The sequence below is a fragment of the Mauremys reevesii genome, linkage group 2 (genome assembly GCF_016161935.1).
Source record: "Mauremys reevesii isolate NIE-2019 linkage group 2, ASM1616193v1, whole genome shotgun sequence".
Lineage (NCBI taxonomy): Eukaryota > Metazoa > Chordata > Testudines > Geoemydidae > Mauremys > Mauremys reevesii.
The window spans coordinates 249,058,943-249,085,612 of NC_052624.1; the positions used below are offsets into that span (position 1 = coordinate 249,058,943).

Below are 26,670 nucleotides of genomic sequence, written 5' to 3' on the forward strand. Positions count from 1 at the left end.
ATGTCCATTCTTAAGTGACACATACTAAAACTGCAGGAAATCCTAAATCAAGGATCTTTCACAAACTTAGAAATCACTTCCTATTTTATACGTAATATTTCAATCAATACCTTCTTATGCAAGTGCAAATAAATCAAAATTCATATAGCAGCTTCAGCTCTGACCACAGTAAATTTGAATTAATTTTTCAGTACATATAATTAGGTATATTTATATGCTTAGAACTTTCTTAGGTCATTTCTGTACTCTTAGTTCTTAACAATTATAGCCTTTCAACTTTTCTCATATTTGTATTTAAACACGTTTATGTAAAATAGTATTACACCAAAGTGATTCATATATTATAAAATATTTTCTCAATGTATATTACAACATAAAATTTCTGAAACAGGAAGAAAAATTACGGAACTCTTCATAAAAATATTTTAAAAGGTAATCCTGAGTTCTACTTGTTTCATAATCTTTAAAAATCACTTTATTTCAGATATTATTTTTCACATCTAGATATCTCATGTTCTAATACAAAATGTTGCATTAATCTGGAGTAAATAGACATGTTAAGATAGTATTCTAGTACATCTTATATAAAAACTCGTAATTATACTTTAATGTATGATATTATGAGAAATGTGTATGTGGTCAGGGTTAAGGTTGATTTTGGTGTCTTATTCACCTCAATCATAACTATGGAGCTGTGGCCAATACCTACAGAATTTGTACTTAAATGAGACCTTACTGACTGCAATATTATGTCTGAAAGAGGAAGTAGTTCTAAAGTTTGTGAAAGGACCCCAACTTCAGGGTTTCCTGCATTTTTATATTTAGGAATGGACTTCAATTAGTCAATATTGAAATAGCTTTTTTTGTGTTGAAATGTTTTTGTTTTCTGGAGTGCAAATGAATAGTTATTAACACATGGGCACAGGTTAAATGAGGTTGATGAAGGAACAATTTTTATTAAGTAAATATTTTCAAATTCAAGTCTTTAAATTGTTATTCCAGGAAAAGTTTAAAAACAAACTCCCACCTAACTAAATGCCAAAATTATCCATTTTTACCAGCCAGTGAGGATCCTGTAGGGAGGGAAAAGAGCAGGAGTATTTCCTCTGAGGCCTTGTCAACACATGGACACTCAGAAAAGTTGAGATGAATTAATTAAATGTGTTTAATGAAAGCATATTAGTTAAAGTGTATTAGTCCCTGACGTAGATTCTGTCATTCAGAAGTAAAGTGGCCTTAGTTTGCTGTAATTTAGTCTTTGGGATTAATCTGTGTGTTCAGTGTGTTAACTCTGTATTTACAAAAACAAGGGAAGTATTAATTCCCAAACACAATCCTTGGGATTAAGCATTAAGAGATGTTTTAGTACTAGTTCACCATCAGTTTCTATAAAGAGAAATTATCCTCAAATTCAAAATAATCTTTGTTTGTGAATTTAGTGCAGAGGGCAGATCCCACCTTAAATAAAGTGGATTAAGAAATGGGGCGCCACATTAGAAGCAATATTATCAGCTCTCATTAATGTGGTAACTGAACTCACTGAGAATGTGAAGGCTCTATTAAAGTGAATGTTGGCAACCTGTCTCCCAGTGTTAATGCCCCATCCTGGGCAGATGGTACCAACTTGTAACAGAGACCTGAGTGTTGACTGTCTCTTGCACGTTGGCAACACTTGTATTCTGTGTCATGGCAATGAGGTGGTATTAAAAAAAAAAAAAGAATGAAATTTAGTAAGGGTATCTAGCTGGGCAAGGGATGAGGCATTATCAATGGAGGTGGTATGGGAGGCACAACAAAGGGGAGATGAGTTTTCTGGGAGCAAAGCATAGGATTGCAGGAATGCTACATGTTTCGTTTCGAAGGGTGAGGCTGCTGCATGGTTCTGAGTCACAGAGAGTCCTGCTTTGACAGCTTGTTGAAGGCCCTATAAATCCTATCTGCAGCCCCAGTTTAAAAGCATCTTACCTTTGCTCTTGTTTAGTAAGAATCCTTTCACCGTCCATAGAAAATGGCATCCATCATCAAATGTCTTGACATTAATGAGTGAAGTTATGGAAGTTATATAAATAAATATTTAATTGTGCAAATATGACATTCTATGTGTACCCTATATATGCGACATTATTATCGGTACCTGTGGTATGTTTGCATTTGCTCTATTTTAACAACATTGTTTGAAAGCTGCCCAAAGAACTGTTAAAGATTGTGTGTGGTTCTTCCCTCCTCCCACCCTCCAAATAGGCCGTTTTTAAATGCCTCTCGCTTAGCTGATTAAACATTAAAACACTCTAAAAAGTAAATCAGACCCCATTAATATGTGACATGAGTTTCTAAAGGCAATATTTTATTTTGTATAAGTGGAATAAGTTCTAAGTTTAACTGCCTTTTTTCAATCAGTTTAAACTATAGTGACCATCACTGTCTCCATAATGTATAATGCATGTGTTTTTACATATTATATTGATGTGTGGGTAGGTAATATCTTAAAATATAGTGATATGCAAGTAATATAATTTTTAAATAGTTGTATCTCTGTTTTTTTTTCTTAGCAGCATAAATTAATTGGCATTTTTAATATATTCCGTATACAGGAAAAACTTCAACATGGATAGGATTGCATTTCTTTCCTGTATTGTTCAGATGAGAATTTTTACCCTCCACTGGGAAAGCATAAAAGAGTTAGTTTTTCCAACCATGTTATGGTTGAACAAATTTAAATAGGTTTCTTCCCAGTAGGCTTTATTGCAGGTGCTAACTGTGTGAGTTGTTGACAGAAATTGATTCTGTTATACCTAACAGAGTTCTTACTGAGGAGCACATGAATATATTGGTCATTAAAATTTAAATTGAGTAATAAAAGTACTTAGAAAGATGGATGTTATTCTGTGACTTTTTGTAGATGGATTCAGAGGAAAAAATATATGTAAAGGCATGTATATTTGAACTAGTATCCTAGTAACTTTGTATATTCTTTCCAAGTCCATTTCTATCTTTCTTTGAATATAGTTATTTTTGTATGTTCACATAAAATCTTTTAGTAGCAGTATTTTGTGATCCTTCTCCCCTCCCCCCCAAATAAATAAATAAATTTTGCATTATCCTGAAAAATTAAATTTGAAGGTTAATTTTTGCCACCAGGTTTCAACATAACAATCTAACACCTAATACTGCATTAAAATCCTAATAGATGATGATTTTGTTTTTATATTTCCTCTGCCACACTTGCTGGAAGCTAATCCACTCAATAGCACTGAATGCAGTTTTAAAGAAGTTATGTCCTTGGGCTTTTGGCTAGGGAAAGGTTAGTGTGATAGTGATATTCTGATGACTGGGAATAGATTCACCTTCGAAATAATTTGTTTTATATTTTTGTAATTAACAAATTTGAGGGGAGAAATTAATAGTAGCATCTCTTCCTCATAGCATCTGAGAACTCTGAGAATCATTCTGTTTTGTCTTTTTGTTTCCATTTGATAGGGTATGTGCAGAGTTTGATTAGGCGTGTTGTAAACAATGTCAACATTGTGATCAACAATCTCATATTAAAGTATGTGGAGGATGATATTGTTCTCTCAGTAAATATCACTTCTGCAGAATGCTATACAGTGGATGAATTTTGGGATCGTGCATTTATGGACATCTCTGGTGAGTAGATACTTTTGGGTCTTAGATTCTATAGTAATAGGGCTCTGATTCCTTAGATGAGAATTTAAATTTCATGCAAGTAGCTTTCCAAGTGTTGGAAGTGAAATTGCTTCCTATTATATTTTCAATTTTCTTTTTTAACATAGATGTTTTTTTCCATTACCTGTACCTTGCAGACCACATTATGGTAATTTTATATGTTGACTGTTAAGTAGGCTGAATGGAAATGCAAACACATGCAGTGTATCTTATGGGATAGAAAGACAATCAGTTAAGTGAAATAGTACATGCCACATCACACATCAGTAGGGGAAAATATCAAGTTATCTGTTCATTTTAGGGTGGGGTGTGTATTCCCCAGGACATTGGTATCTGAGTGCCTCACAATATTTAATCTATTTATCTTCACAATTCTCCTGTGAGGCCGGGAAGTCTTATTATCCTCATTTTACATATGAGGAACTGAGGCATAAGAGAGACTTGCCCAGGGTCACAAAGGAAATATGTAGCAGAGCAGAGAATCGAACGTGAGTCTCTTGCATATTGTACCATTACCCTAACAACTGGACAATCTTCTCTAGCTAAAATTTATAATAATTATGGTAATATTATAACATTATAAAATATATCTGAAGCCAATATGATGATAAAATATTTTATTTTATTTTGCTTCAAAATTGCAAGATAAGATTTTATCTGATGAAAATGTGCATTTTTGGCGGGTTATCAAATCGACAAAACTCTCCTGGGGAGAAAGAAATGAGTGGGCTGGTCTCATCCTTGTGCATAGACTACAGTAGCTAGGAGTGTTTTTAAGGTCAGCTCTGAGGTGCAAAGTGAGTTGGGAAATTTGCACTGTGCATGGCTCTAGCCTGTATTGTTCTCATTTTTATAATCACCAAATTCACAAAAAAGACCATCTTTAAAATATGCATTCTGTTGATTTAGTTGGGGATTGGTCCTGCTTTGAGCAGGGGGCTGGACTACATGACCTCCTGAGGTCCCTTCCAACCCTGATATTCTGTGATTCTATGATAAAAAGTTAAACGGACCACAGCATGGAAAAACGGGTTTAGGCACGCTGCCCTTCTCAGCTGTCATTGGATTGCAGAGCAGGGTCTGGAGGGTGATCCATATGTCATGGCTTCCCAGTTGCACTAGTCATCCTAGATAGAGTTCTTCTAAGAGGAAGGGTCTCAATGGGTAATCCATTTGGCTGGGGCATAGGACAATTTATAAAAGGGCCAAGGAAGGAGAAAAAGGGACTTGCCCTGTTCTGCCTTTGGCTGCAAAATATAAAAATTCTTCTTAAATGGGAAAATGTATATATTTTTTCCTCAGTCAAGACCATACAAGATCTTAGAAAGAAACTACTCTTTTTGTGAGATGATTTTGCATCTTGGGAGTTTTCTGCAACTCTGTTATTTCTTGCAAAATTGTGACTATAAGGAAAAATTAATATGTTTTTGTTTATTGATAGTGCAAGGAATTTTTTTGTCCTTGCAGATTTATAATAAAGTATATGAAAATTGAGAGAGTATTTTGGATATTCACTTCCATATTCTCTGTTGCCTAATTTTTAACTATTGGTTTCAGCTGTTCCCCGGCCCCCTCCCCCCCCCCCCCCGAGTAAAACTGAATGTAACCTTTGAGTACGTTATTAGAAGTGTAATGTTGTTTAGAGTTATTAACTTCTTTCTTCCCCTTTCTTTCAAGATCAACACTCTTCCCCCTCCTCTCCCCTTTTCTGGATAATCATTATTTCTCAGGGATTTGAGGCCTCTGCTATGTTTGGGACAATAGTTTTCAAGTGTGGGTGGGATTGTTATCTTTGTGGAAGGGTTTTTGTTTTTAAAGTGAAAAACACACACTTTAAATGTGTGTTTAAATACAAAACATTTTAGTAAGCTGTAAAGATAAATATATTACCAAATGCTTACTTAGCAAATGATTTTTCTTGCTAAAGCTCTTTATTTTAGCCATGTGAGCCGGTAATATTTGTGGTAGCTTAAATAAAAGATAACACTGTTAACTACAGTGGCAGTCTCTTCTCTTTCTGTCAATCTATTTATTTTTATTGATTATTACTGTTTGCTCATAGAATAGTATACTATGCATATTAAGTATTTGCTTCTTATTTTTTGTTTTAAACTGTCTTAATATTTTTTCTTATCTTTTAAAAGCAAATGATCTGGTACTAAGGAAAGTGATTAATTTTTCTGACTGCACAGTATGTCTTGATAAGAGAAATGCTAGTGGAAAAATTGAATTTTACCAGGACCCTCTCCTTTACAAGTGTTCCTTCAGAACTCGTCTGCATTTTACTTATGATAACCTTAATTCCAAGATGCCATCTGTTATCAAAGTAGGTACCAAAGTGTCTTCTTTTGTTTCCTCAAAGCCATATGTATGAACTACTTTTCAGGTTTTAAGTGTATAATTTGACATTCATAAGAAAAACCAAAGAACATGAACACTAACATAGTACATTAACTACTATGGAATTTTTGTCTTGGTTTATTAATAGACTGCATGTATTATGTATACTAACAGCTGTAAGAAAGAAAAGTCCTGTTCAATCCAGGCAGCTTTTTGCTTGAGCTTAAAAAATGATTGTAATTGTACCACAGAATAAAGATTTGAGAAAACAGAGGGGAAAAAGGGAAGCTTACAGTTAAGTTTGGAGACTGCATGATTTAGGAGATTAGTATTGGGACATAGACCATTTTCAAATCTGGCCCAGACACAGATAGGTATTAAGCAAAACTTAATATATTCTAATGACTGTTCAGTGGTCTAGATGTAAAAAAATCGTGGTCCAAGTCCAGTTCTTAAGAGGCGAGTGTCCAATATCTCACACACACATCTGGTACTAAATGACATGTTTATTGATAGTCAAAGCATAGAAATCAACAGTTGAATGGGCACAGAGGTTGAATTACCTTTTCACCTTGAAAGACTCTTCCTTCAGTTCATGTTGTAGGTATGTTGGACAGTATGGGGGAAGCTTTTTGCTACTACCTGCTCTGTAAATGGTATTTTGCACTTACATAGCACTATTGATCTGAAGATACCAAAACTCTTTACAGATACTTGCTATTTTTAAGTGCATATCTAGAAATGTATTCATGCAAAATGCTGCATGGTATTTTTTGTGTGCTTGTTTTGCACACGTGAACATCCAGTAGCATATGTGCAAAGCAGGCAATCAGCACCTTTCCTGATCATTAATTTAATTTTTATTGATACACTCTAGTAATTTTTCCTATCAGATGTAGGTATCTTAGTACATAAAATACATCCTATTGTGCACTGGTCTTATATTTATACAGTACTTATGCACACTGGGACCAGTTAATCCTGTGTTAATTTTTTTTGTAAATTCATTTATTTTGTGTGTGGTTTTTTTTGTTTTTTTGTTTTTTTAAAGAAATGAGTAAAAGCTGAGTCTTTACGGATATTAGGACCTTTTTAACTAAATGGTCAATGATTTTAAAGCTTACATGGACTGTCCTGATATTAACGATTTATCATATGATTGGCCATGACATACATATTAAGGCCTTTACGATTTGTGGTACTAGTAAAGTTGGTGCATATGTGCAATAATACTGCATGCTAAAAATCCTGTATTTTTGCACTTAAAATCAGCAAAGTTATTCTTTTTAATTTTGGAAAAATATTCAGTCACAGGCTTGAGATCTTCTGTGCCAAGTTTTAACACGGAGCAAATTTTTATGGCTGAATTATAAACCTCTGACAACAGATATTTATAGTGGAAACATTGACACAGTCTTCAGGATAGTGTCAAATGGTGCTGCTGTTTTAATAATGAATTCTTTACTCTCTTTTACCTTATTACATAAATTTTTTTATGGGTCCTAGATTACCATAAAACACATGCCAGAGTACATGGAGCAATGTTAGTGTAATTAAATTTATATTTATATGAAACCCACCTGTTTATCTCTGTTGGTGGTCAGTCATTCCCATCTTTTTACATATTTCGATGTGTTCAAAGACTCATCTTACCAACTATTCATATTTTGTTGATTTTTGGTGATATTGGCCCTAGTTACCATATTGTTTTTCATTTTCAGTATGTGATTTACAGATAAAATATCTTCACTTTGTACGTTGTCCTTAGAGATGTCAATAAAAGATTAGAACATTTTGGTTTTATGCTGCTGGATAAATGTTGAAGTCAATCGTCAGTTTTAAATGAAATAAGCTGTATAGTAATGTTCAATGTCATTGTTCTTTTATACTATTCTAAAACTATTTTTATACTGCTTGATTCCTATACGTTTAAACACTGGGGCTGTAATTATTGATTCAGTAGAGAAATATTTACTTAATATATCATTATTAATTTGCTGCATTCTGATTGCTATAAACAAGATGGGTGCGTGCTCTAGTTAGAGAGCAGTTATAGAAAAAATTACCATTTAAAAATATATATACTATTTTAAATGTTAGGTTTCTGAGTGGATATAGGTGTTCTTTAAATGTGCTCTTGTAATTTATACTAATGAAGTCTGTGCCAGCCAATCAGATCACTGGATGGCTGGCATTCATTCATGAAAACTTTAAAAATGTTAAACTTCACTGCTGTAAGTGAAATGAATTTATAGCTTCAACTATTTCCTCTAGTAGATAAGTGTATTTATCTCCCAAATCGTCATTACTGCAGTTGTCACTAACTAGTTGACTGTCTTAGCAGAGAGGCTAGACAGTGGAAAGGTCTGGCCCTTATCTCGGTAACCTTAACCCAAATCCATAGCCAGTTCCCCTGGAACAGGTGTGAGGAAGGATGTCAGGTAGTTTGCATTAATGCTTCACGTACTGTACTTGTTCTGTAGTTAAATAAAGGGTGCAGTCTTTCGGAATGTTTGTTTCATTTCATGAGTTACATTTACTTAAAAACAATATATTTTTTTTTGTATACCTGGGGACTAGTGTATTCATAAATTATCTCTTTGGGGGAAAAAAACAACAAAAAAAACTCATGAAGACATTGGACTTCCAGTCTATGATTCCTCCTTTATGGTCTCAATCCCACTGGCTTCTGTAAAATTACAGGAAACTTTTGAGATCTAACCCACTGATTCAGTCTGGGTTACCACTGGCAGCTCTGACTTCTCTTGGCAGTGGACTGGATCTGACTGGTGCTCAAAATGGCTGCCAGTTTTGTACCCCTGATAGAACTCACTACTTATTGGTCAGAAGTGTCCAGCTTCTAATTAAGAGTATATGTGTGCAGGACTGTCTGCCATTAATGAAGCCTTCCACATCAGCTTCAAAACCACTATTGAGCATGGTTAACATCCTGCACTCCTTTTAGTGTGCTGAAATAACTACTTGTTTGCAGTCACACAAATCTCTATGCTGCCACCTTGACTAGGAAGGTTTCCAAATCAACTCAGAGTAAGTAAAAGCTGCAGCTATAATTATAGCAATAAATATTTTGCTGAACACTAAAAAAGAAGAATGAAAAGGGGGTTACAAGTGTGGATGGCAAAGTTTTTTCCTTGTATTTTTCTTCATTCTTGGATATCATCATGAGCATCTTGGACTACGTTTGTGATTTTATTTTCAGATGTCGGGTCAATAGCAATATGCAGAAGTGCATTTTGCCCTGTGTGGATACTTGGGGCTATTATCAAGACACTTTTCACATTTCATGAACTATATATTGCATTAATGTCAATATTGATCCTTTTTATTCTATTTAGTAGATCTATGAGTTTAAATCTGGATGGCAGAATATATCTAGGATGGCATGTAATTTATTATAGCTGATTTTTGTGCTACACTGAAGATTATAAAAGAATGTAGCCACTTTTTTTATCCAGTTTGGGATTTTGCCTTTCAATTGTTTCTTCTTTGAGTGGTTCTGCATATTCCCCCTTATGTGTAATCCCCTAACTTGTCTACCCTTCCCCATAGCATCTTCGAATGTTCTCAGGGCAACGTTATATAAGGATGTGCTGCACTCTCTACAGCCTGTTTTCCTTCCATCTGCTTCTGCCAGATAAAAGTGAACTAATCTGGTCCTTCAGAGCTGGGTTTTTTTAGATAATTGTTGTTGGTAGCTTGTAATGTTAGTTAAATTAGAGAGTTTTTAGTTATACTTAGTTTAATATAATTTTAGGTTTGGTTCTGTATGATGACAGAACCAAAGGAAAAAAAAAAGCAGATGTAAGAGGTGTGCTTTATGCCTAGCTATCTTCCCAGTGTCAGACGACATTGTTAGGTGCCTTAAGAGCCTTGGAGAATGCCACTCTCCTTTTGGATGTTCTGTTTGTCAGATTTTTACACTCAGAGCTCATAAGAAATGGCAGAATAGACTGCAACTGTTCCTGCTTAAAGAAGGTCTTGCTGCTAAGCCGTTGGCCTCCAGGAGATCATCAGATCCAAAGACTGAGAGGCCTGTTTTGGCTCTAACTTCTTCGTTTAGTAAGGCTAAGGTGCCTAAAAGATTCTGTCTTCATCGGTTCCAGATGAAGTTCAGAAATTGCTTCTGATAGATGCTGAAAGAGGTAGCCTAGGGGCTGTAGGGTCAAGAGTTGTATTCAAGATATTTGCTGGTGTGGGAAAAAAGGGGGTTTCTGACCAGTTTTAGATTTGAGGAAGTTGAACAGGTTTGTTTGGAAGTTTTGTTTTTGAATGTGAATTATGGCCTCCATAAGTCCCTTACTTTCAATTATGGGTTGGTTTACAACTTTGGATGTAAAATGTGTACTTCCATATTTTTATCTGCAAAATCATCACAAGTACCTATGTTTTGTGGTGGCACAAGGACATTTTCAGTACAAAGTCCTGCTTTGTGGCCTTTCTACAGTCCAAGAGTCTTTACAATGTTACTTTCTATATTAGCAATGCATCTCAGAAGACAGGACACTTCTGTTACCCATATTTAGACAGTTGACTGCTGAAGTCTCCTTCACACAAATATCTGCTAGGCTACATCCAGTTTACTACCTCCCTTCCTACGGATTTATGATTGCTTCTGAATATTAAAAAGTCAAATCTATACTCCACTTAGACCCTATAAAATGGATCTTCTATCCTGGACTCTGTAGTAGGAAGAGCTTTTCTCCCTGAGGAAAACATTCTGAAGATAGTGCAATCTACTTTTGAGATACATCATTGTTGAACTCAGAATGTGATTTTCAGAAGACCCTCTGTTGGGTCTTATGGCAGCAAGTACTTACGTTACTCAATTTGCATATTTCAGAATTGTCCGAAACCGATTGCGGTTCGATCAGCTTTGGTATTGGGAGAGGAAAAACCAGGCTGGACCAGAATTAAGTTTAAAGCCAAGTGGCTGCGTTTATTGGGGGGATAGTTACAACGTTGGCCGAGGAGGGGGGCAATTCTTAGCTGGGATGTTATTAAACAATACAAACACCCCCCCAAATCATTAACAATACAAATCTATACTGCTCACTGCTTCACACTGAGTAGGCAGACACACCAAGTACACAAGGAGGAAATCGGGTTTGTCAGAGCGGTGCCTGGTGCAACTCAGAAAAGAGACCCACAGACCACTGCCTCAAACGCCCTTGCTTTCACACTAAGGGATTTACCCAGAGTGTGGTGCGGCTGCGATTGTGCAGGTTCCACTCACACAGACCGTGGGGACAGAAACCCCTTGGTCAGCTAATCCTGAGGTGGAGACAGCACCTAGCACCAAACACTCCAGACAAAGACAGAGCAGTAACTCACACAACTTAAAACAGTCTACAATTAACTATCTACTAAAACTCAGAACAACTATACAAACTAAACAACTGTGCAATTATGAGCTCAATAATTCAACTCTCATATGCTATATACACACTTGGTACCGAGTTAGGAAGGGGGAAAAAGAGGGGAAGCTAGGTAAGCAAAATGTCAGAAATTAGAAAGCAAATACCGCACTCCAGGCGCAGCTGACCAACAGAGCAGATACCAGAAGCATGACGAGCTGATAGAAATAGATCCAAAGCGATAAATCCAAAACGACACGACACGAGCTAGCTATAACGGGAGGAGACCCTGGCTGAAAGGTTGATCAGGCTCTTCACAAATTGTGGGGGGAAACCTAGTTTTATTTGAAGGGTCTCACTCACTCGTGTCAGCATCTGATTGGTCCCTGGCTCCTACACCCTTCAGGCTCCAAGCTGTTGCCCCCCACGCCAACAGGATCTGCACACGACACACTGGCATCTCTGCACAAGGCACTAGCCTGACCCCTAGATGACCAGGCCAAAAAGAGCGGGAAAATGCACACAGCACTAGAATGTTGCACACCGCACCTCAGGGTTGCACACGACACCATGGTGTTACTGGGCAGAATTAGGTCTCTGCCCTCTCCTGTGGAACAAGAACCTGGTCCAAGATGGAGGCTGCCTTGTCCTTATAGCAGAACAAGATGGCCGTGGACCGACAATTGGCCATACAGAGCCATAACTATGTATAGGGTTGCGACAAGAATGAGGCAATGAAGCGCTGGTTGGCTTAGTTTACAAGCTGGACAGCCTTCACATGTTAGTCACCATGCCTAAGAACATTTTAGATTCTTTGATGTGGTGGATAAACAGAACTAATGTTCTCGAGGGGATCCTGTTCAGTCCCACTTTGCTGTTGACCATGATAACATCTGATGCATCAAACAATGGATGGGGAGCTCATCTGGAATCTTTCATAATTCAAGATGACTGGGTGTCCCAGGAATAGGATTTACAGACAAATGTTTTAAGATTAAGGGCTATTGGTCTGGTTCTCAGGTCTTTTCTTCCTCATGTAAAGAGGAAGGTTGTTCAGGTAGTGACAGACAATACAGTGGCTATGCATTATAGCAACAAACAAGGAGGTGCCCACTCTTTTTCTGCTGTGTGTTAAGGCAGTCAATCTATGGGATTGGGGCGTTGTTTGTTATATCCATTCGGTGGTCCTATATGTAGCAGGGGAGAGCAGTGTGTTGACAGATTGGCTCAGCAGAGACAGTTTCAGATGCACGAGTGATCACTGAAAGATTAAGTGGTGCAAGAGATTTTCTCCAGCTGGAGTCTGTCCAACCAGATTCAACAAAATGTCTCTTCTGTTCAAGAGCATGAAAGAACAGTCAGTCCATCTTGCTCACTTTCTCTCTCTTTCCATTAATTCAGAAGGCGGTGAAGATGATCGGACAGGACAAGGCAAGAATGATCCTGATTTTTCTAGCTTGGCCGAGGCACCATGGACCTGCTCGAGCTGTCACAGAGAATCTGTGCACTTCTTCCTTTGTTTCCAAAGCTATTGTCACAGCAGCAAGGCAGGGGATTTCTTTCAGATCCAAAGTCTCTCCATCTGATGGCCTGGACTATAGGACTTTGATTAATCTAGAAATATCTTGTTCCATGTTGGTGCAGAATGTGTTAATTCTAGAAAACAATCTTTTAGGAAATGTTACTTGAAATAGGTTAGATTTGCTTCTTGGATGCAAGGCAAATCTGATTTACCAGTTTCAGTTTCTGTTCCCTATATATTAGAGTATTTAATATATTTAAAGTCTGAGGGGCTAATTCTTCTTTGAGTTCATTTAGTGGATCTTTCAGATTATCATGCTTTGATGGTAGATCATTATTTGTACATGATACAGATAAAAGGTTTATGAAGGGGTTATCTAAGTGTTATTGTTCCTGTAGAGATATGGTTCCACCATGGGATCTGAATTTGGTTTTATCTAGGCATATGAAGTCCCCTTCTGAACCTGTGGCAGAGTGTTCTTTTTTTTGATATATCTACTAAGACTCTGGTTGTTTTTGCTCTAACATCACCAGAAGCATGAGCGAATTATATCTTTCTCATAATGACAAGATGGTTCTTAGACTTGATCACAAAAATGGTATTTGAGTTTCACTTCAGTCAGACAATTAATTTACCAGTGTTTTTTCCAAAGCCACATGCTAATATAGGGGAATCTGCTTTACATACTTTAGATTTTAGGTGGTCTTTTTGGTTATTTGTTTCTTGTGCTAAGAATCATATGGGTTACAGTGTAGTTGCCCAGACTATTTCCAGATGGGTTAAATAATGTATCTTTGAATATTAGAAGTTAGACGTGAGATGTCATATCACTAAGGCAGTTGCAGGATCTTTTGCTTATTTTAAACATGTTCCTGTTGGGGAAATCTGTAATCCTGCTACTTGGAAGTCAGTCTGTACATCTACTAAATATGCTTTGGATTTGGCTTCGAGAGCAGATGCTAGATTTAGTAGAGCGGTGCTTCAATCATCATTTAATTAGAGCTCTGTTTCCTTCTGTGTTTTTCAGTACTGCTTGCCAAAGTACCCATAAGTGGGAATATGAAGAGCCACTTGAAGAAATGAAGGTTATTTACCTGTAACCAGAGAGGTTTTTTGAGGCGGCCCCGCATATTCACTCTTCCCATCTGCCTTCCCCATCTTTGTTAGAATCCTCTCTTGGTTTCTCTGGGCCAGTGGTAGCAGGAACTGAGATGGTAGAGGGCACAGGGCCCCTTATATAGCCTCACACTCAGAACATTTGAGGATGCTGAAGGGAAGGGCAGGAGGGGGCACAAGTGTGCTCTAACAGGCAATGTTCGGAGAAGGTTCTACTGTTAGGCTGTATCAGTCAGCACATTACCCATAAGTGTGACTATGCAGAGTCATCTTGAAAAACTTCCATTTTTATGGCATAATCACCAATTGATTTTTAAAAAAATATTTTTTGAGTATCAGGAACAAATGGAGACTGATTTTGAATGACGCTGCTGAAGGGTTGCTGGAAGCCCTGAAACATGGACTTAAATTACCAACCTGGCTATGTTTTGATAACAATAGCAATTAAATGTCTCATATACATCAGTGTTCTTTTCTTCTGCTTCAGCAAAGTTTCATGCTGTGGTATATTCAATCATGAACAACCCAAAGAAACTAGTTTTCAGTACTTTTAAATGGGCATGACTTTTCCTTTCTTGCTACGTAACAATGTTTATATTTTGCTTTTGAAAAATTATCTATTTTCATTAGTGCAGTTGCTTCTTTTCTACCACTTCCCTCAACCTTAGGCATGTTGACAGATAAATTCATAAACTTCTGATGCTTAGTTATCACTAAAAACCAAGCATCCATTTGCAGTATTGATCAGCAACTTTCGATTTACAGAAGTTGGAATGAGAAACAGCCACCTACTGATTTCAACACTGTAAAGCAAGGGTAGCCAATTATTTTTTTTATCAAGGTCCCAAGGTGTAGTCAGGGCCCAGACTCCAGAGGAAATATTTTTAAAAACCAATAATGATGATAAATAAGTAAATAAGATGATTTTGGGGTCCATTCAAAAGTGTCTGGTGGTCCAGATTTGGCCTGCTGTCCGCTTGTTGAGTACACCAACTGTAAAGTCTGAAGACTGTTACAGATGAGCTAAACAGCTTTCCATAGGAAACCTTCCAAAATTTTTCAGATTCTAGTAAATCAAGCGCCCTTCACAGTTCATACATCTACGCATTCTTTTCTTTTCAGCTTCCAGTGATTGTTAATTCCAACCACTGATCAGTCACCTCTCTTCAGCCATTCTCTTATCTTCTCTGGACTTGTAGATAGTTTCCTTATTTCCTAATAGATATAATCAGGCATAAAAATATATAATTTGTTCTCATTTTGCTTTCACCTTTTTAGAATAACTAGTTGTCATTCACAGACTGAAATTAGGAACATGATGTTTCTAGGATTAAACTTTCAAATATATGGACATATAATAGTTCAGAATACTTAAAAAAAAAAAAAAATGAAAAAAACCTCCCAAAACCCAACTGACTTACATTTTTCTTCAGGGTGGTGTATTTTTCTTATTGTTGCGAGAGTTTTTACAGCCCTGGAATGCTGTGATCATTTTGTCCTACATAGCAAAATGTATTCAATCAGTTTCAGACACCCCAAACTTTAGTTTAGAATGTTCTCCTTTATTATAACACAAGTTATTATAAAAATGTAAATTAAAATATTTTTCATGCAAATCTCTCTGCCATTAATACAATAAAATGATGTTTTTATTTAGGTTCCAAAGTGTGAATGTTTTTGACTTAAAGATATTATAATATTGTGATATTGTTTTTGTAAAGAAAAATATAGCATGTTCCTATATATAGTATGCATCATATCTTACATTTTAAAACTTGATTTTAGTGAAGACAAAATTATATGATTTTTGTTTCTGTATTTTTTATACTGTAGATTCATACATTAGTTGAAAGTTTGAAGCTTTCCATCACTGATCAGCAGCTCCCTATGTTTATACGCATAATGCAGCTTGGGATTGCTCTTTACTATGGAGAATTGGGAAACTTGAAAGAAGGAGAAAATGAAGACCTGGTTTGTCATACTAAAGATATACTGGGGAACAGCTCAGGTACATATAACTATTATTTCTCAATCAAAAATAATATTTAAAAAAATTGGGTTTTATTTTCTGATTTTTAAAAATGTGAGTGTTTAACACACACTATTACAGTGTCTTGACAATCTATAATCTGTTAGAGCTAATACATTGTGCTATGTAATTGTGTAATACTCTTAACATTATTTGTGTGTTATGTTGAGAAAGCTATTTTGATGATCCTAGCTAAGCTGAGGTTGTTCTTTCTGGGCAAAACTTTGGATTTTGATGATCATCCAATGTAGGAGGAGACTTGGGAGTGTTAGATAGTTTTTGATATTTTTTAATTTAATTAAAATATTGCTTTTTAATTTTGTTTTTGTGTTTTGACTTTGAAACTGTATTTTTTTTATTGTGAATAGAAACACCAACACTTGTTCTTGTTCGAGTGGTTGCACATGTGAATTTCATTCTTAGTGTCTGTGTACCCAGTGTATAGCCATCAGAAACTTTTTCCATCAGCCATACCCGGTGGGTGGCTTGAGTGCCGTCTGCTGTCATGTGCCACTGCGTGCAGGTATAAAAGGCAGAGCTGCCCACAGCCCCTCTGTTTCTTCTGACCGTCTGCGACGGTTGTTGGAACCCCCTTTCGTTGCTAAAACAGGTTTCTCTCAGCCTTTATGTACATAAGCTAGATGTATCAGAGGGGTAGCCGTGTTAGTCTGGATCTCCACCAAGCATTCTCAAAACTACAGTACGCAAGACAAACCCAAGAAAGAAACCAACAGGACTCCACTGGCCATCACATACAGTCCCCCTCCAGCGCATCATCAGGATCTACAACCCATCCTGGAGAATGATCCCACACTACAGACAACCTGCCAACCTGAAGCATATTCTCACCAGTAACTGCACCTAGCTCAGGAACCAACCCATGCAACAAACCTCAATGCCAACTCTGCCCACATATCTACACCAGTAACACCATCACAGGACCTAACCAGATCAGCCACACCATCACCGGTTCATTCACCTGCATGTCCACCAATGTAATATATGCCATCATATGCCAGCAATGCCCCTCTGCTATGTACATTGGCCAAACTGGACAGTCTCTAAGGAAAAGGATAAATGGACACAAATCAGATATTAGGAATGGCAATATACAAAAACCTTTAGGAGAACACTTCAACCTCCCTGGCCACACAATAGCAGATCTTAAGGTGGCCATCCTGCAGCAAAAAAACTTCAGGACCAGACTTCAAAGAGAAACTGCTGAGCTCCAGTTCATCTGCAAATTTGACACCATCAACTCAGGATTAAACAAAGACTGTGAATGGCTTGCCAATTACAGAACCAGTTTCTCCTCCCTTGGTTTTCACACCTCAACTGCTAGAACAGGGCCTCATCCTCCCTGATTGAACTAACCTCGTTATCTCTAGCTTGCTTCTTGCTAGCATATATAAACCTGCCTTCTTTGTTGCTTTTATAATCTAGTTGTAGTTAGTTAGTTTTAGTAGTTAAAAAAAGTTAAGCTTTTATAGTTTTTCCTTTTTTCGGGTTTCTATTGCCAACACCGTGTCATGCCTGGGTCACCGGGCTTCAAATCATGTGCTTCTTGCTCAAAACCTCTGCCTGTGAGTGACCCATACACCATTTGTTACAAATGCCTGGGTGGGGCACATGTGAAGGGCCAGTGCCAGATTTGCCAGGACTTCAAGCATAGGGCGAAGAGCGATAGGGAGGCTAGGCTGAATTTCCAGCTAATGAAGGTGGAGCTGAGATGACCCTCAGAGCTGTCCTGGTCTGACTCTGTGCCAAGTGCTGCAACTTCAGTCAGAAGTTTGCCTCCAAGAGTGTCAGAGTTCCGGCACTGGTCACTGTCACCTGTGCCTAGGAAGGAGCATAAGTCTTCCAGGGAGGCTCTGATCAGAGGAAGATCTCCAACCCCCAAGTCTGCAAAGCAGGGGGAAAGGGAGTCAAGTAGAGGGCAACTGAGATCTAATCACCCCTCCTCCAAATCAGTGCCTAAAACTGCACGGTTAGCTCCAGTGCCAGAATGGGCATTGTCGAGTCCTGTGCCAGAAATGGCACTATTAACTTCAGCAGCACTGCATCAATCAGATATGATCTTGGTGATGAGTACTCTGGAGGCATTTGCAGCAGCGAGGAGTTTACTTTGTTGGTGCTGGTATTGTTGGCGGTACAAGAATCAGCTCCCATCTGTGGTGCAGCACCCCGTAGTGCACCAGCTGCCTACTTCCTGGACAGTCTACCCATTTGCGCCATCTACGAGGAAGCTGGCAACAATGGTGTGTCTCTAGCCTTCGCTTGGTTCTTGGCACCAGTCACTGGAATCAACTTGGATTGACCCTCCATGGTCTGCAGAAGGGGATTCTTCTTCATTGGACTCTGAGGTGGGTTCATATATCTGTCAGTCTTGGAGCAGCACCCACTGCTCCCCACATAGATTCTTCCTTTCTGGGTACCCTGTTGAACCCACAATGGGAGCTTCTGTAGGAATGTGGTGAGGAGGTCATTGGGATCTGGTCCCTTATCAGCAGCCCTTTGGAACCACTGGGGTTTTCCCCCAGCTTCTAGATCCTCCCCTCCTCATTCCTCCTCAGTGTCCTTGTCCAGGACGACTGAGTCCTCGCACCAGGCTGCCCACCTGCAGTGTCTGGTATTGAGCCCAATACAGACAGTCAGGAAGAGGTTCTGGAGGAGCCAGCCAAACATCTTGCAGCAAAAGTTCAACTACTTCTAGTCTTGGATTCATCTTTGTCCTCTCTGGATGAGACGGTTTCCTTGGAGGCAACATCACCCCCTCCTGACAACTACAAGACTTATCAGGAATTGTTAGAGGGGTGCTTCAGACTGGGGATTCAGGTCAAGGAGGTCAGAGAGTCCTCTCTTCGCCTGATTGATGTATTATCTATGTCAGGTCCCTCTAGAGTGCGCCGCCAATCAGTGAGTTGATTTTGAAGCCTATAAAGGCCCTATGGCAGACCTGATCTTCCTTGCCTCCTACCTCAAAGCATGTGGAGCACAAGTATTATTTGCCCTACCAAGGGTTTCACTGTCTGTTCTCCCATCCTCCTTCAGGGTTGCTAGTGGTTGCAGCAGCTAACGAAGGGCTCACCGGAGGCTTCAAGCTCCCAACCCCAAATCAAGAGGCAAAGAAATGTGACTTATTTGGTATTGGGGGTATTGTAGCTTAGAATTGCTAACCAATGGGTTCTGCTGAAATGTTCTGATTTTAATTTGTGGGGCTCCATGAAGAAATTCAGACGTCTGCTCCCTGAGAATGGTAGGCAGGTGTTCTCTTCCCTGGTGAACAAGGGCTGATTAGTAGTGAGAATTTGGCTGAAAGCTGGGCTGCATGTGGTAGACTTGGTAGCTAAGATTATGGATTCTGTGGTCTCCATGTGGAGGTCTTCCTGGCTGCACTCTTCTGGTCTACCCTTTGAAATCCAGAATATTATTCAGGACTTGCCTTTTGAGGGTCGTTCTCTGTTCTCAGAGCAGACAGCCATTAAGCTCCCTGGCCTTAAGGACTCAAGGGCCACCTTGAAGTCCTTGGGTTTGTATGTGTTTGCCCCAGTCAGAAAGCACTATCAGACTCCACAGACTCAGCATTATCCTGCTTTTCCCCTTCATCAAGACCTGAATATAGGAACAGATCTCCCACTCCTCCTTCAGTTCTAGCTCCTGGTCCTCCTGGACACCTTCTAAACAGTCATTCTGGTGGGTCAGTCAAGAACTCCATACCAGTCTCCATATTTCCAGATCCTATCTCCTCAAAAATTTGCAAAGTCTTTCCCACTTCCTCAGTGCTTGGTCCAAAATTACTTCAGATCCAGTGGGTCTTAAACACTATGAAAGTGGGGTATACCCTCCAATTTGTTTCTACCCCTTCCTGCCTCCCTCCCTCCCACCTTTCCTCTTCAGGCCATTCTCATGAGGAGCTCCTGCTCCAGGAGGTGCAATCTGTCCTTAAGGGAGGGTACAATAGAGGATGTTCCACAGTGTCACAGAGGGAAAGGGTTTCATTTCTGCTATTTCCTAATCCAGAAAGTGAAGAGAGCTCTCAGACCAATTTTAGCACTGCGTCAACCCAACAAATTCTTAAAAAAGATAAAAGAACAGGAGTACTTGTGGCACCTTAAAGACTAACATTTATTTGAGCATAAGCTTTCGTGGGCTACAGCCCACTTCATCGGACGCATAGAATGGAACATATAGTGGGGAGAGATATATACATACAGAGAACATGAAAAGGTGGGAGTTGCCCAACCAACTCTAAGAGGCTAATTAATTAAGATGAACTGTTGTTAACAGGACAAAGTCGCAAAGTTCAGCCACCAGGTTAGCCGTGACATTATCGGGGATACTGTTCCTGATGGCTCGTACTCCATCTTTGTGTGGATTGTTGCTTTGCGACTTTGTCCTCACCCACAACTGTTTCACATTTGGGAACAATATATACCTTCAAGTCAGTGGCACTGCTATGGGTACCCGCATGGTCCCCACAGTATGCCAACATTTTTATGGCTGACTTAAAACAATGCTTCCTTATCTCTCGTACCCTAATGCCCCTACTCTACTTGTGCTACATTGATCATCTGGACCCATGGAAAAGAAGCTCTTGAGGAATTCCACAATGATTTCAACAATTTCCATCCCACCATCAACCTCAGCCTAGACCAATCCACGCAAGCGGTCCATTTCCTTGACACTACTGTGCTAATAAGCGATGGTCACATAAACACCACCCTATACCGGAAACCTACTGACCGCTATACTTACCTACATGCCTCCAGCTTCCATCCAGCACATACCACACGATCCATTGTCTACAGCCAAGCTCTAAGATACAACTGCATTTGCTCCAATCCCTCAGACAGAGACAAACACCTACTAGATCTCTATCAAGCATTCTTAAAGCTACAATATCCACCTGCTGAAGTGAAAAAACAGATTGACAGAGCCAGAAGAGTACCCAGAAGTCACCTACTACAAGACAGGCCTAACAAAAAAAAGTAATGGAATGCCACTAGCCGTTACCTTCAGCCCCCAACTAAAACCTCTCCAGCGCATCATCAAATATCTACAACCTATCCTGAAAGATGATCCCTCACTCTCACAGATCTTGGGAGACAGACCTGTCCTCATTTGCAGACAGTTCCCCAACCTGAAGCAAATACTCGCCAGTAATCACACACCACAGAACAAAAACACTAATCCAGGAACCTATCCTTGCAACAAAGCCCGATGCCAACTCTGTCCACATATCTATTCAAGTGACACCATCATAGGACCTAATCACATCAGCCACACCATCAGGGGCTCATTCACCTGCACATCTACCAATGTGATATATGCCATCATGTTCCAGCAATGCCCCTCTGCCATGTACTTGGCCAAACTGGACAGTCTCTGTGCAAAAGAATAAATGGACACAAATCTGACATCAGGAATCATAACATTCAAAAACCAGTAGGAGAACACTTCAATCTCTCTGGCCATTTACTAACAGATTTAAAGGTGGCAATTTTGCAACAGAAAAACTTCAAAAACAGACTCCAATGAGAAACTGCTGAACTTGAATTGATATGTAAACTAGATACCATCAACTTAGGCTTAAATAGAGACTGGGAATGGCTGAGCCATTACACACATTGAATCTGTTTCCCCCATGTTAAGTATCTTGTCAAACTGTCTTAAATGGGCTATCTTGATTATCACTACAAACATTTTTTTTTCTCCTGTCAACAGTTCATCTTAATTAATTAGCCTCTTAGAGTTGGTTGGGCAACTCCCACCTTTTCATGTTCTCTGTATGTATATATATCTCCTCACTATATGTTCCATTCTATGCATCCGATGAAGTGGGCTGTAGCCCACGAAAGCTTATGCTCAAATAAATTTGTTAGTCTCTAAGGTGCCACAAGTACTCCTGTTCTTTTTGCGGATACAGACTAACACCGCTGCAACTCTGAAACCTTAAAAAAATAGTTTCGTATGGTGACCTTAGCTTCTATTATCCTGTCACTTGAGACTGATATGCCACCACTAACTTTAAAAAATGCCTGCTTCCATGTAGTGATCAGTCAAGCTCATGGAAAGTATTTCATATTTTTGGCAAATCGAAATCATAACCAGTTCACCATATTAGCAGCTCCCAGAGTTTTTACAAAGGTTATGGCAATGATAGCTGCTTTCCTCAGAAGATTGGAAGTGGAAGTTTATCCCTCTCTGGATGACTGGCTTGTCAAAGGCCGATCCAGGGTGCAGATACTGTTAAGTGTATCTCTGATCCAGTCAGTGTTCAATGCTCTGGGACTTAGTGCAATGAAGTCTGTCCTCTCCCTGGTCCAAAGGATAGGGTTTATAGGAATAGTACTGGACTTGGCTCAGGCCAGAGCTTTTCTTCTAGACTTGAAGTTTGACAATTCAGTCAGTTGTGGATAATTGGTCTATTTTTTCAAACCACATTTCAATAAGGTTTTTGAAAGGCCTAATTAAATTGTATCCTCAGGTACATGATCCTGTTCCCCTGTGGGATCTAAACTTAGTGTTGTCAAGGCTTATGGGGCTAACATTTGAGCCTTTGTTCACTTGCTCTCTGCTACATCTGTCAGTGAAAGTGGCATTTTTGATTGCCGTTACCTCTTTCAGAAGGGTGATGCTAGAGTTGGATGAGTTGTCCTCCAAACTTTATCCTATCTCCTCTTTCACAGCTTGTGGGTCACCAAGAGTGTGAAGCGCTCTAAACAGAAAAATGGTTATTAGCCTGTTCCGTAACTGTTCTTCGCAAGGTGTTGCACACGTCTTTTCTACAACCTGCCTTCCTACCCCTCTGTACTGAAGTTCTGGCAAGAAGGAACTGAGTGAGTGCTGGGTGTGGCTCTGCCCTTTTATATCTGCATGCAGTGGCGTGCGTCAGCAGAGGGCATTCAAATTTTCCAATGGGTATCATTCAGGGAAAAAGGTTCCTATGGCCATGCACTGGGTTCACATGCACAGACAACAAGAGTGAAACGAACATGTGCAACACATCTCAAAGAACAAGTTATGAAACAGGTTAATAACCCTTTTTTTCCACTTAAGTGTTAAACTGCAAAGTATCTCCTAAATAAATGTTTTGCATGGTGTTTTCACTAGTGCTGTGTTTTTTTATTCTCTTTCTCCTTTTTCTGAGAGATGGTATATACCCTGTATCTGATGTTTTATGATCCCTCACTTAATGGTTATTATTTGTTGAAACAATAAATCAGGTGTGCAGTTTTAATGGTTTATTTTATTCTTCTGATAGTTATATCTTGCCTTGTATTTCAATATAAAATATAAAATAAGTAATTTTATATGTTAATGACTGGGTTTGAAAAGACTTTCAGAATTCAAGATGTCATGTCTGAATCAAAAACAGTTAAGATACTGAGTATCCCACACACTTATCAGAAAATTTTGTTTGTAGTGGGGCATTGGGCAGAAGGAAGAGGGAGAGGAGGTATCATCTAAATTATCTACATTTCTCATTTTTGATTTACATCTTTGGTGGAGGTGGGGAACTAATTTAGAGTTTCTGTTTTTATTTTAATCTTCTCAAGAAATAATCTTGCATAGGTCTCTAATGTTAACAATCAAGAGTACTCCCCAAAAAGGTCCACAACTTTCTTGCAGGTTGCATGAAGGTGTTCTAGTAATCTAGGCTATGTTGTTGTTGCCGTTAGGGTATTATAGTAGTTTAAAGCTTCCCAGATGAATGTTAAGAATAATTCATTTTTTTCAATGAATGAATTACCATGTGAATAGGAAAACTCTTGTTTTTTTTTTTTTTTAAGATATGTTGTTATGTGCTCTGTGGTTCTAAGGAAGTAATTTACTGTTGGAAAGATGTTGGTAATGGAAACTTATTTGCCAGAAATGTAGCATCTGATATTGGTTGGCATAGATGATAATTTCAGTCTAATACCAGATTTGGAATTTACTCTCATGCTTCTGCTATGTGGAACTGAGCAAAAAAATAATTAGTCTATCAGAATTTTAGATAGTGCTCCTATATATTTTTTCTAAATCTGAGACACTAGTCTTTAAAGGAAATTATATACCTTGTGAGGAATGAAGAGTTTGAGTGGGCAAGAGAGGATGTGGAGCAGCACTCTGTCAAAAATGGCACTACTATGTCTGAGTCACTAACAATTCAGATCCATAAGCATTCCAGAATATTTTCTTCTATGTCCTAACAGATAAAACACAAGATGGGGTATTTTTGGAGTCTGCTGAAAGGCGCCACCTGGGAGGGTCAAGGAGAGTCACATGCCCCTCCCCAGATGCCTTGTGGGGGGAGGGGAGCACATTCAGCAGGGAACCGCATCAGTGAAAGGAGTGGAATGTGGTGCAACTGCCCCCAGCCCTTCCACGCAGCTGCGTCTCCTGGGGTTTTCACAGCCGCGCCGGAGGACAGGGCTGGGGGCAGTACCGGTAGAGCTGTGCCGGAGGAGTTGCCAGCGACCTTCTGCTCCTTTCACCGCTGTGGTTCTTGGGAGAGCTCTGCGGTTCAGTTCAGCGCTGAACTGAAACGCAGGGCTCTGTTGGGAACCACAATGGCAAAAAGAGCAGAATGTGGGCCCAAAGCTCCCAGCAGCCAGCACCCTGAGCTGGCAGCTCCTCTGGCGTGGCTGTACCTGTACTGCCCCCAGTCCTGTCCTCCAGCGGTGCTGTGCTGACCTCAGGAGATGCAGCTATGTGGAAGAGCTGGGGGCAGTACAGCCGTGCCAGAGGAGCTGCTGGCATGGGGCTGCCCTCCTTTCACCTGAAATCAGTATCTGGTGTAGCGGGAGGACAGCGTTCCCCGCCCCCCCCCCAACACACACCCCGGTAACGTGGGATGCGGAGGGGATGGGAAGAACGCCGTGGCCTGGGCTGGGGGCGAGATGGGGAGGGGTTAAGTGGGGAGGTCATGTGCCCCCTTTAGTTGGTGCCCATCTTTGTGTCCCTCCCATGAGTCGCAAAGTCCACCACATCGCACTAGGTAACAGGCTGATCGGCTTCTTAAGCAACTATCTATAATGTGTAGACAAAAAACTGTGTAATCCTGCAATTTGAGTGATGTACTGCCATTAAAACATCCTTAGAATTTCTTAATATTATAGACGATAATTTCTTAACTCAAAAACTATTGCATCTAACACAAGGGAATGTTATATTGCGCCTTGTCTTGACCGTTAAAGAGGAACTGATCACAGAACTAAAAATTAACAGTAGCTTAAGTACAAGTGATCATGACGTGATAAAATTTATAATTCAACGGCAAAAAAATTATGTTAATTCTGAGTTAAGGTTTCTGGGTGGTATTTCATCCCCTTGCAGCTGAAAACCAGGAAATGCACAGTTAAGGTAGTTCATGCAGCCTTAACTCTGCCCTCTTTCAGATACGCTTATATTCTTTTTCTGGCTCTTCCTCACTTGATGTAACAAAAAGTTTGGTTAGACTGGCTGCTTACTATATTCTACTGTCTTCACAGTAAACCTCTGCATAAAATAAAAATGATGTGTTGTAACAGAGACAACTTGTAGCAAGTAATATGAGTTATTAAATCTTTATTGCACAGGTCTACAAAGATTCAGACTAGTAACGTCAATGGCAGGGACAATGGTATTGGAAATGCCCTCAAACAACCCTAGGCAAGCATAAAATGGCTGCATAGAAACCTTCTCATGTTTTTTTTTTCTTTATTGGTGCATGCACACTGTAATCGAGGGGTTCTCAAACTGGGGATTGAGACCCCTGAGGGGGTCATGAGGTTATTACATGGGGGTCGCAAGCTGTCAGCCTCCACCCCAAACTCCACTTTGCCTCCATTATTTATAATAGTGTTAAATATATTAAAAAGTGTTGTTAATTTATAAGGGGGGGGGTCACACTCAGTCACTTGCTATGTGAAAGGGGTCATCAGTACAAAGGTTTGAGAACCACTGCTGTAATCCTTCCAGACTGCACAACTACTTAAGTGAAGAAGTGAACATGTTCTTATATACTGTTCACAGTTTGGGTCTCCAAAGGCTTAGTGGGTACCATACAGTACCTTGGCTAAAACTTGACAGTTTGAGACCATTTTGCCACACATTGCATCAATAGTTTGAGCTCTAGCTTGGAGGCCCCCCCACCCCCCAAAAAAAGGCCACATACAAACTTTTTGTACAAAGGCTATCTTTTTCAGGGCTTGTATCTCTGCAACCACTAGTTCCAATGACCCCACATTAGGATCACTAATCTTATTCTAGATCTTCCTGTGGCACATCAAATTTCAAAGGAATCTGACTAAGCATATCAGTTTTAGAGGCCAATTTTTAAAAGGTGCAAAGCAACCTTATTTATAGTGGAGCCATTGCTATAATGTCCAAACAGAATAAAGTCCAAACTAGTAAATTTTGTGTTTTCTCTCTCTCTCACCCACATCCACCCGTTAAAAGGCCAGTTTCTGAAAACAATTATGAGCCAAATCAGCTAGAAGAAGGATTTAAACAGAAAAACGTGAATGATAATTGGAAATTGTTTTAAAACACTTCACTAGATTCTCAAAAAGCCACAATCCCACAAAATACTTGAACTGGTTTAGAGGGAAAAGTGAAGGCAGCTGTAAAAACTATAT

The 26,670-nt window shown here is 39.3% G+C and overlaps 1 protein-coding gene across 26 annotated transcripts in view; it reads left to right on the forward strand.

Moving 5' to 3' along the window:
* Positions 1-26,670, forward strand: part of VPS13B (vacuolar protein sorting 13 homolog B) — a 917,098-nt gene that overhangs the window by 90,463 nt on the left and 799,965 nt on the right. For all 26 annotated transcript variants that reach the window (XR_005593500.1, XM_039522053.1, XM_039522058.1 and 23 more), the window contains 3 exons: positions 3,478-3,645; positions 5,829-6,010; positions 15,871-16,045. Coding sequence is in view for 25 of the 26 variants with exons in the window: in XM_039522053.1 (XP_039377987.1) it covers positions 3,478-3,645; positions 5,829-6,010; positions 15,871-16,045 (525 nt within the window). In the remaining variant the exon portion in view is untranslated. The remainder of the gene's footprint in view (positions 1-3,477; positions 3,646-5,828; positions 6,011-15,870; positions 16,046-26,670) is intronic.